Genomic DNA, 12,755 nt, shown 5'->3' on the forward strand with positions numbered 1-12,755 from the left:
CAGCTAAAGGTCAAATATAAAGTTTCACACGGATTCGAATACCCTATATATTAAGCTCTATGTCTGTAGACCAAAAACTGACAGAGGAGTTTTAGTAGGCAATAGTTTTGCAGATGAATGAGATTCCACGACCCATATATAACAAAGTTGTATTTTCTTTTTAAATAAATAGAGAAAAGGATTTTAATATGAATATCAATATACAAAACCGAAATTTGTATCTATATCTATATATCTACCTACACACACACACACACACACACACACACACACACACACACACACATATATATATATGTATATATCATTTTAATTTTGATTTATTCATTATGATAATTGGGTTTGTTTTACAATAAACCGATGTACGAAAAAAATGGTAAAGAAACAAATACATAACAAATAGATGTTACCAAAGTTAAAATAAGTTAAGTATGTTTTGTGTTTTAATTTATTTTAAAAAATGTGTTTTAAATGTAAAACGTAGGTTGTATGAGCGCTTAAAATGAAAACAAACATGGCGCCATAGTGCTCTTGACTTTAGAATCCCGAGAATCAGCGAAACCCCTAAAAAATTAATAATTCTGAAAAAAAAAAGTACACCGAATATATGCCACGGAAAATGAGGTATAATTTTTCTAATCATGAACGAGCCACACTGGAGAGTAATGATTACTATTACTGGTACAAATTATCTTAAATTAACGGTGCAAAATTATTTAAAAAAATTTTTTTTGCTTTATTTCTGGACGATTGCATTAAAAATCATTTTAATCTTTAGCAAGTAAAATAAATTTAAAGTAATTTATTTGCTATAAATAGGGACAAGGAGTAAAATATTCTCGTTACGTATTTACTTCCTGTAATGGCTGAATCCGGTTATGCACTTACTTCCCGTAATGGTTGAATCCGGTTATATAGTTACTTCCTGTAATGGCTGAACCCGGTTATGTACTTACTTCCTGTAATGGTTGAACTCGTGTCCTTCTTGCAATGACTGAACTCCGTTCTGTACTTACTTAATGGATGAACGTAGAATAATTTACTGCGTCACTATTTTTGACAAATTAAATTGTTTTAAACTTCTTTTAAATATTAAAATTATTTTAACACGGTCACAAATTGCTAATTAAAAATAAAATAAATTCTTTCTGGTTAATTTCCGAACTCTATTTCCTTTAAAATAATTAATTTCAATAAAAGTAATGAATACCCTCCTGAGAATCAATATTTTAATATTCACAAAAGTAGGTTGTTTTCGTTTCATCAAGCATCACCTGATAGAAATTTTTAATATTTTATTTTATTTGGTATGGTCTGTTGTGAAAATTGAACTATCAACATTCAGATTATTATCACTCAGAACTGATCATAACTTAACACCTTTATTCTTTGTTCCACATGGATAAATAATGGATTCAGTTTGAAATTCGACCTAAAGATTCCAAACTTCGACATAAAGATTTCTGAATTCGACAAAAAGATTCCTAACTTCGGCATAAAGATTTCTAACTTCGACATAAAGATTTCTGAATTCGACAAAAAGATTCCTAACTTCGACATAAAGATTTCTGAATTCGAGATAAAGATTCCTAACTTCGACATAAAGATTTCTGAATTCGACATAAAGATTCCTAACTTCGACTAAAAGATTTCTGAATTCAACAAAAAGATTCCTAACTTCGGCATAAAGATTTCTGAATTCGACAAAAAGATTTCTGAGTTTGACATGACAATCTGGAAGGAATTTCGAAAATTACATCGGCCAAAATATAGTAAGAATAATGCTTAATTATTAAAAAAATCATTTGAGGTTTTAATAGGACGCTAACTTTGAATTTCTGAGGAGTCGAAAGCTAAAGAATACAAAATTAACACATGAATATCCGTTGTTCATTTATAGAAGAAACAATCCAAAATAATGTACCAAAGTTTTGGACTTGAAAAAAAAACAAAAACAAAAAAAAAAAAATAGTAAAAGGAATAAAAGCTCGGTCACTTAAATTTAGCTTAATATTGTCTATATATCTATATACATCTATTATAATAAAGTCGTATTCCTGTCTGTTTGTTTTTTGTTCACAATATATGTCATATATGCTGCCATAGTAGATGTATTGTTGATCCCCATTCAATCCCGGGAAATATCAGGTCTCCCTGCTAGTATATATATATATAGTGCGGTTGTAATTTTTCTTTTAAATTCATTATTGAAGTTTAATTATAAGAAAAACTGCTAAAATATTAAAATAAATAAATAAATACATACATAAGTCAGTCATGAAACTGCATACCTCTGCCTTACAACATAAGGATAAGCCAACATTTTTTACTTACTTTTCCGTATTTACAAGGTTAATCCATGAAAACATTTATAGCACAAAATCTGCCTTAAACTGTGTATCGTGATTACGGTTATCAAAACGCATCAGGTCGATACATAACATTGGAGCAATCAGAAATGAAATTCCACAAAAAATTTCGATGTTGACCAAACGTTTCAAAATCAAGATCATATAAAATGCGAAACTTCATTGGTTACCATATGGACCAACTAGTGAGTCTCTACTATAAATAAAACCAAAGTTATCACCGAAAGTGTGACCTTTAACGTTTCTATGAACTTGATTTTAACTATTGGCTTATACATTCCAAAATTAAATCTGATTTAAATGAGACTATGATCAATATTTTGACCAAGTTTGGTGATAATTGGTCAAGCGATTCGGATTATAAACTGTATGCCAAAAAAAAAAAAAAGGCTCCGAAAAAAATGAAACTTTTGCACCTACCTGATACACACCATCAGCCTGGAATTTTGATCTCAAAATCTGATCACCAGCTAATTCTTCAGCATGGTGGGGTCCTCTTCTGGATCGTCTCGAGAGACTCCTTGTCAATTCCGGGTCATTTGATTGGGCAACAATGTCATCCGGCCAGTACGTGGCCTGCTGTGAAGGACACATATAGTTTCCATGTTCTGTTACGCATTTACAAGGTGGACTGACACCATCACCGTGCTGGTCATTCCTCCGATCGCGTAATCGAATGATACAGATGGAGATGGCTGCCGTAATCGGCACAGAAAGTAAAACGGCCACAACGACAATCACTACCATTATATAAAGTTGAATCTTCTCCTCGGATTTCATATGGACCGTGTTGATCATTTCAAATGTCTTATTACTCACGGTCAGTGTTAAAGTCAAATTCGTGCTCGCAGACAGAACCGGGGTGCCACTGTCCTTGACGACAAAGGCCAGCTCATAGGAGCCGGCATCTTGCTGCGTGACAACACGAGTGAATGACAGAAGTCCTGTATAATGGTTGAGGCTGAATAGCTGCTCACTGTTACCTGCAATTATTTCGTACCTGAGGAAAGCGTTCTCTCGACTGTCGCTGTCGGAGGCCTTCAGGTTTGTGATGTTGTTGGTGTGATGCGGATAGTACACAAGGTCCATCGTGTAAGGATTAATGCTCGGAAAAGTAAAATACGGAGCGTTATCATTTTCATCCCTCACCTCAATGACGATATTTGCAGTACTGTTCAAAGACGGGGTACCGTTGTCTTTTACAAGCACACGGAATCGGTAGACGCTTTGGAATTCGTAGTCCAAAGTCATAACGGTTGAGATGACTCCCATGTTGGAGATCTGAAAAGGTAAGAAATGTTTCCCGTCTGAAAGTAAAGAATATGTTAGTTTTCCGCCAGGTTTCAAGTCAGGATCTGTTGCGTTTATGGAACCGACCACAAAGTTCTGGTCTTTGTTTTCGTAAATCCAAAATTTAAATGTGTCTTTGAGGAGTTGGGGTTGGACATCGTTGACATCCGTCAGCTGAATAGAGAACTTGCTCTCGCTATGTAAAGGTGGCGATCCTTTGTCCTGGCAGACTATCGTCAACTCGTGGTGGTCTTCCGTCTCCCTATCCAGTGGACTTTTAACAATCACTTTCCACTCTTTTTTGCCCAGGCTCTCCAGCTGGAATTTACTGTGATGCAAGTTGCAACTGACTTCGCCATTTAGATCGAGGTCATTATCGCTCACCATCACGTACGCAATGAAGCTGCCCACGTCAACATCTTCCGATATTTTCGCGATATTTTTAGTAGCTTTAGTCACAAAGTTCACATTTATAACAGGAGCATTGTTCTGTTGATTTATAACCTTTATCTGCACCTTTGCCGTTGAGCTTAATGGCGGACTTCCATTATCCGTGGCTTTTATGTACATCCTGTAGGTTAGTTTTTGTCGTACCGTAAACCGCTTGTGCAAGAATATCTCTCCAGTCTCTTTATTGAGACGAAACGTATCTCGAGCTTCCTCGGATGTTTTAGAACTGAAATGGTAAGATACTTTACCATTTTCGCCGGAATCTGAATCTCTTGCAGACAGGATGGCGATAGGTGTAGCTTCGTCGTGTTCATATTTCACCGAAATATTATAGACATTCTGAGAGAAAACAGGTGTGTTGTCGTTGACATCTGTCACAGAGATATCAACGTCTAAGATGCTTTGTTTCGGAGGAGATCCACCGTCTTTGGCGATGACTTGGATCGTATAAGAATCCTTAGTTTCTCTGTCAAGGGTGTCTTCAAGAATTATGCTAAGATCAAACGTTTCATCGACACTCTTGGAGATGGACAAGCTAAACGGTTCATTCATGTCCTTTTTTAACTGGTACGTAATCTGAGAATTATGTGCACCGACATCACGATCGACCGCATTCGGTATTGACACCTTTGTGCTTTTTTTGTCCCCCTCTGAAAATTGAATATTATATTGCTTGACGGGGAATTCGGGCTGATAATCGTTCACATCCTGGATGACGACCTTCACTTTCAAGATTTTCATGAATGTTTCAGCTAGTCGAACAGCAATCTTCACAATCTGAAAGCATTCGGGATTATGTCCGCAGAGAGTTTCCGCGTTAAGGGTTTGGGCAGTGTAAAGTTTCCCCGTATCCTTAGCAACACGAAACCATTGCGAAACTCCAGAATCATCCTGCGGTAACTGGGTGAACTGGATTTGGGTTCTGTCCCGGGGTAGCACTCTGTCCATCAGATGCGAGTCGGCTGCTACGTCGCCCACTAAGGTTCCGGGGCTTTTACCTTCGTCTAAATAGTAGGTGATGTCTATGCATAAACATGGTAGAAAAACGGAAAGCAGTAAAAGTAGTGGGAGCCACGGGCTCCAAGGATGGATTCTGTGAGGATGGAATGTAGGGGTCATCTTTTCGGCTTATATCACAAATGATGCTGAAATATAGAAAAAGAAAGAAAGAAAGGAATTTAATAGAAAACAAACAGAATTTCAGCAGTTGATTCAATAATTACAAAGAGGGGTTTATTTTAAACAATTTTTTTCTACTAAAGGAGTCATCGCTTATTAAGGCCCAAAAGGCACTCTAGCGTAAGGGTTATTGATTGTCAGGAAGATGGCGATACAACACTGTGATGATCGATACTCTCGAACTTATATAGGGTTAGATTATTCAAGAGGGCGACTACTTTCATTTATGCTAAACAAGCGTAATGAGCTATTAGAATAAGGGACATATTTACAGGGGACATATTTATACGGAACATATTTATAGGGGAAATATTTGTAGGGAACATATCGGTGAGGAGTAAACAGCAAAATTTGTATTCACATTACATTTAAATTTCTGCATGGAGGTAGTTTTAAAGGAACAAGGAGCAGGAGAGGAATTCCAAAAGCAAGCAGTTCGACGAAAGAAGATATCAAAGTAAAAATATTCCAGCATCTAGAAACAAGAAACCTTTACAGTCGATTGTGTGTAAGGCTGGGTAAAAAATAGTTGGGTGGACTTTTGCAATATTGCGAAACTCAATTAAAAAGCAACATAATTTGTGCATTTGTTTTGATAATTAAAGAAAAGCGTTTATTTAAAAAAAAACTATTATAAATAATTTAAAAGAGAGTTTCGGAAGAAAAATATTATAAAGAGAAAAAATATAACAATAACCATTTCGTCATTTAATATATCCTGCTTTGTGTTGGTTTCATTTTCTGCGGGACTAATTTTTATCTGATTTATTGCATAACTCCATGACACAATTTCAATCCACGCGGTTTTCAAGGTATTTGAAATACATATTATTTGAAAAAGCGAATTTTGAAACACGATCACACACATTAGATCACTGTGTAAAAGTTTAGTCAATATATATATATATATATATATATATATATATGATGTGCGTGTGTTTAAATATATGTATATGTGTGTTTTTACATATATATGTGTGTGCATGTTTACATACATATATATATATATATATATATATATATATATATATATATATAGGTGTATATGTATGTGTGTATGTTTACATATATACGAGGGGCGTGCAATAAGTAATGCCCTTGACCCACTTCCAGTTGTCTGATCTAGCAGAAATTTTGCATCTACGGGTTATGTGGCAAATTACAGCTCTGAACTAATTGTGGTTTCTGTTTTACAGGTGTTTGAACTGAGTCAGGTGTGAAATGGAGCCTGTTGAATGTCGAGCAGTGATCCGGTTTTTGTATTTGAAAGGACGCACACCACAGTAGACTTTTGATGAAATGAAAGAAACTTATGGTGATAATGCCCCATCATATGACCTTGTAAAACGCTGGCATCGTGAATTCAAACATGGCCGGAAGTCTGTGGAAACAGCTCCCAGATCTGGTCGCCTCCCCCTTTTGCCATTGATGAGGCATCTGTCCGTCAATTTGAGGCTGCCATTTTCGAAGATCGGCACATTACTATTCGCCAAATAGTCCAAGATGTCAAGATTAGTACAGGGGCTGTGGAAACTATCATTCATGACCATTTGCATATGCATAAGGTGTCTGCCAGATGGATTCCCAGGTTGCTCACACCATTCCAGATGCGAGAACGCGTCGAGTGCTCGAGGATAAATTTGGAGATGTGCCAAGAAGATGAGTCAAAGTTTAAAAAAAAAAAGTCTCACCACCTCCAAAGAAGGCAAGGGTGCAGTCCTCCGCTGGCAAGGTCATGCCCAGAGTCTTCTGGGACCAGGACGGAGTAGTGATAACAGATTTCCTGGCAAAGGGTACACTTACAGGAGCCTATTATGCTTCACTTTTGAGGAAATTAAGGGAAGCTATCAAAATCAAGAGGCGGGGCAAATCAGCAAAGGTACCCTCCTCCTGCAGGACAACGCTCCGGTCCACAACTCGCATGTCGTCTGATCAGAAGCATGGGCGTGTGGTTACGAAATCCTCCCCCATCCTCCCTAAACTCTCGACCTTGCACCCTCTGACTTTCATCTCTTCCCAGCCATGAAGTTGTTTTTGATAGGAAAGCTTTTCCCAGATGATGCAGCCTTGATTTCTAAATCACGTCGTGGTTGGAGGACCAAACTGAGGTGTTCTTCAAAAACAGTATCCAGAGCTGCATCAAACGATAGGAGAAATACATAACTCTGGGTGGTTCCTATGTAGAGAAAGACTTATAACTTATAAAAGTTTCGTTGCTCTACTGCTATGGGAAGTGTATCAGGGGCATTACTTATTGCACGCCCCTCGTATGTATATATATATATATATATATATATATATATATATATATATATATATATATATATATGCGTATTTATATGTGTGTGTATATATATATATATCTGTGTGTGCGTATATACAGTGATGATCATATTTATTGGCACGGTAAAATAAAAGTTAAATTTTGTCTAATAAATTCTAAAAAAGGGATTAAATTAAAGAAAATAACAAAGTATATTATGTATTTTTACTGGCCTTTCCGATGCAGCAATCGGATTTTAGAAAAAATAAATAACAAAGGAACAACAAACATAATTGCAAAAAACCCTTGTTCAAAATTATTGGCACGGCTTTGTTTTTCTTTTAGTATCAGTATAATATCAATCAATTTCCGGTTTACGTGCTTTCTGAACTTTTTTATAGCCATATTATGCTTGTTTAACGCTAATTCAGTGAATATTTTTTTTCAGATAATTTTTAGATAGCGATTTATTTAAACTATTATAAGTGACTAAATTATAATTTTCAATCGCCATGGTTAAAACTAAGGAACACAGCGAAGACGTCAGGAAACTTGTTGTAGCATGCCATACCAATGGGGAGGGCTATGATAAGATTTCAAAGAAGCTAAACCTTCCCAAATCCACTGTTAGAGCCATAATAAACAAGTTCAAATCGCAAGGCCACGTTATGAGTTTAGAGGGTAGAGGGAGAAAAAGAATTCTTTCCCCAAGAGATGAACGGAAAATTGTTCGACAAGTAAAACAAAACCCAAGGATCTCTGTTGGGGAGATTGTTGATGAACAGAGCACCTTTGGAGTGAATGTATCTCGACATACAGTTGGTAGAGTTTTGAAGAGAGCTGGTTTAAAAGCATGTCGTCCGAGAAAGACTCCCTTATTGAAGCCTATGCACCTGAAAGCAAGGCTAGCCTTTGCTAAACGTCATATTGATAAAGATGTTGCATTCTGGAAACGTGTTCTATGGACTGACGAAACGAAAATAGAGTTATTTGGCCATAATAAAGTGTCTTATATTTACAGAAAATCTGGCGAAGCTTTCCTGCCTAAGAACACCATACCCACAGTGAAGCACGGTGGAGGCAGTTTGATGTTTTGGGGATCCTTTGCTGCCTCTGGACCAGGGCGACTTGTTAAGGTCACAGGTAGCATAAAAAAGGAAGATTATGTTAAAATATTGGATGAAAACCTGAAAGACTCTGCTAAAGAGCTCTCACTTGGTCGTCGTTGGTGGTTCATGCAAGATAATGACCCAAAGCATTCGGCTAAACTGACTAAGAAATGGCTTGAGGACAATCATATTAATGTTTTGGAGTGGCCATCACAAAGCCCAGACCTTAATCCAATTGAAAATTTATGGAGAACATTAAAATTGAGGGTAATGCAAAGGAAGCCTAAGAATCTTATTCAATTGGAGGATTATTGTCAGGAAGAGTGGGCTAAAATTACTACTGAAGAGTGCAACAACTTGGTTGTAAACTATGAAAAGCGACTGAGGAAGGTAATCAAGGCCAAAGGCTATACAATTGATTATTAAATAAATCGTGCCAATAATTTTGAACAAGGGTTTTTTGCAATTATGTTTGTTGTTCCTTTGTTATTTATTTTTTCTAAAATCCGATTGCTGCATCGGAAAGGCCAGTTAAAAATACATAATATACTTTGTTATTTTCTTTAATTTAATCCCTTTTTTAGAATTTATTAGACAAAATTTAACTTTTATTTTACCGTGCCAATAAATATGATCATCACTGTATATGTGTGTGTGCCTATATATACATATATATATGCGTATATATATATATGTGTGTGTGCGTGTGTGCGTGTGTGCGTATATATATATGTGTGTGTGTGTGCGTATATATATATATATATATATAACTACTTCATTTACGCACATAAATTAATAAACGCAGTATAAATTTATGCATAAACTTTAAGTATTTACTTCAACAGTGCTCAATACGTAGGTAGAGCTAGTTAGTAATTTATAAAATATATATGACGCTTAAGCTACACAGAATATTCCGCGTTTCATCCACGCTTAATCGCCATATATATATATATATATATATATATATATATATATATATATATATATATATATAATGTATATTAAGGCAATAGAAATAAAAAGTTTACCCAATAAAAGCGAGTGTAAATATAAATATTAGTATAAATATAAATATTAATATTTATATTGTAATCCCAACCAAAATAACGAGCTAATTTTAGTTCGATTATACTAATAATTTGGTTATACTAATAATTTGGTTATACTAATAATTGGCTAATATCTTTCTTTCCTTTGAAGAGAAAAAAGCATTTTTTAAACTCTGCGGAAAAGGGATTTCGTGAAAATCCTTTTTTGGATATACTGTCGAACAATAAATTTCTTTGTAAATTTTTTTGTAAATTTTAATATACAGTCTCGATTTCTTTTCTTCATATATATATATATATATATATATATATATATATATATATATATATATATATATATATACTAGATGTACCCGGCCACGCGTTGCTGTGGCTCAGTTTGTTAAAATGGAACACATGTGAAAGTAGAGAAACGTTTTATTCTTTTTTTCAAGAGAATATACAAATTATTTATTTTTTTTAACAGATGCTAAGAAAATAAACAGAAAAATACTTCCATCATTAATTATGCAAAAAATAAATAAAATGTTGATTTAGTGTTTCAATATGCTTATAAATTACTATAAAACTTGCTGAGTATGCACTGTTTTACGGTTGTTGTAAAAATGGAACGGAAACTTAAATTTCGCTTCGTTTTAATCTTTCTTAATTTTTTAATTGTACCCCCCTTCAAACGAATATAATCGAAACAGTAACATTCAACAATTGTACTTTATGCATATAAAACACAAAATATTTATTTAAAAAAAAATGTGAAAAAAAAAAGTTAATAACGAAAGGGATATAATTCCATTTTTAAACGAAAAAGTCAGTTTGGTATATCTTTTTGTTATTTTTTACATAAGTCCAGCTTACCATTCACATTGGAAATGTCGACATTTATAGGTCGTCGGGTACGTTTACAACGAATGAACACTCCAATCTAGTAGATGTATCAGAATTTTTGTAGGAATTTTTTACACCCCTATCATGCAACTGCGAATAAAATATAAAAATCTCGTAATTTCTCTTTTAAAAGTGGGTTGTTTATTTTCTTTATGGATTATACTTCCAAAATAAACTATTAAAGTTGTTTTAAAAGTAATAGAAATATTTTTTTAAACACAGTAATGAATTTTACGAACAATATTTTTCAATTTTTAAACTTTAAAAATCTATCAAAATTTTTCTATTGATTCTATTTTTACGATATTTTCAGGGTCAATGTGAAATTTTATGCTCTTTTCAATAAACCGAATATAATATTTTAGACAAACGTTTTTTTTTTAATTCACGCCCCCCCCCCATTTTCAAGTGTCTAGTAAAAAGTAAATAATTAATTTACTCACCAAAGTTTTATATATCACAAATTGAAGAGAACAGGTCAATAAGTAATATATTCAAATTTAAAACAAAAATAGTTGTGTTTTTTAGAAATTTACCTGTACAGTTCGAAGTTTAAAACCTGTTTTATTAAACCACGTTGTTTGTTTTTTCTTTTGTTTTTTTATGAAACCTTGGTCCTTGCTCCTTTGATTGAAAAGAAATTAGGGCTTGAATTACATTTTTCGAGTAGTTATAAGCTTGGAAAGACAGGGGGTAGAATAATTCACGCCTCCCATTTTGAAATGTCTATTAAAAAGTAAATAATTTATTCACCAGTGTTATATATCACAAATTGAAGAGAAAAGGTCAATAAAAAATATATTCAAATTTAAAACAAAAAAAGTAGTGTTGTTTTAGAAATTTACCTGTAAAGTCCGAAGTTAAAACCTTTTTTTTTTTTTTTTAAAAACATGTTTTTTTTTTAATGAAACTTTGGTCCTTGCTCCTTTAATTGGAAAAAAATTAGGGCTTGAGTTACATTTTTCGAGGAGTTATAAGCTTGGAAAGACGGGGTGGAATTATTCACTATTTTTCACGAAATTTCTTACACACCTACCAATCTACCCATGTTAAGAACGGCTTTCGGAATAGACACCCTTAACCTGACCAGAATACCCGAAAAGCTATAAAGTTGACGTGTCGAATGTGAACGATGAGTTGGACGTAATGTAAAAATGTACCAAATTTTAAAGGGAACGAAATTCAAATTTCCGTTCAATTTTTACAACCGTAAAGCAGAGCATTCTATGCAAATTTTACCTAACTTACTGTATTAATGCTATTTTTTTTAAGCAAGAAAAAAAAGGTAAATATCCAGATACGCTACTACAGAACACCGACCACTCTAATTTGTTTTTTTATAGGTAATTGAGGTCGCTGACAACGAATCTGATAGTCAAACTTGGGGCAAATTTACAGTTTGCATGGTATTTACCCCTGAACCCACGAACTTCTTTCCACCATTTTGCAGCTTCCGTTTATGCTACGCGCATGCACGCTGTAGCATAAACGACGGCTTCACCAAGCAAACTACGTTGGGGGGGGAGGGGATTTTTTTTTTCCAGGACATAGAATTTTCTAATTTTCAAAAATACATTATAGCGCTTTTTGGGTGAAAAATTTAAAATTAGCTGAAAAAAAAATAAAATTCTCTCCAGAATGTGCTGCTGCCATTGCGCACAGAAATCACTTTTTCCACTGTTTCCAACGTAATAGATGTATGAAAACTAAAGCCGCTTTCAGGACTGCCAGCAACCATTGTAAGAAAGTAATAAAGAATGCAAGAGAGTTGTATGCTCAATCTGTTAAGTCCAAAGTAGCTGAACAGCGGCTTGGTTCCCACCAGTTTTGGCAAATAGTAAACAGAATCCTGAACAGAAGCGTGTGCTCCATCTCAACTATTATCAATGGTACGTGATGTTGCCAAGCTAATCAAAAACCTTGATTCCAGTAAAGCAACTGGCCGTGACGGTATTCCAATTATAGTACTCAAAAAACTTCAACCTGAATTAGCGCCCATACTTACAAAACTGTTTAAATGTTATCTTAAGGAGAGTAGTTTCCCATCTCCCTGGAAAATTTCATCAGTATGCCATGTATTTAAGAATTCAGGTGATCGCTCATCCCCCTCTCAGTACAGGCCAATAAGTCTCCTGTGCGTCATGAGTAAGTTGCTGGA

General features: G+C 34.5%; 1 protein-coding gene across 6 annotated transcripts in view; it reads right to left on the minus strand.

The window, feature by feature from the left end:
• LOC145242656 (protocadherin gamma-C4-like) overlaps positions 1-12,755 on the minus strand; it is a 655,877-nt gene that overhangs the window by 425,786 nt on the left and 217,336 nt on the right. For all 6 annotated transcript variants that reach the window (XM_080105784.1, XM_080105783.1, XM_080105781.1 and 3 more), the window contains exon 2: positions 2,790-5,254. In XM_080105784.1, the coding sequence (XP_079961910.1) occupies positions 2,790-5,228 (2,439 nt within the window). In that variant the 5' untranslated portion in view covers positions 5,229-5,254. The remainder of the gene's footprint in view (positions 1-2,789; positions 5,255-12,755) is intronic.

Source organism: Euprymna scolopes, chromosome 21 (genome assembly GCF_053919585.1).
Source record: "Euprymna scolopes isolate OS-2025 chromosome 21, ASM5391958v1, whole genome shotgun sequence".
NCBI lineage: Eukaryota > Metazoa > Mollusca > Cephalopoda > Sepiida > Sepiolidae > Euprymna > Euprymna scolopes.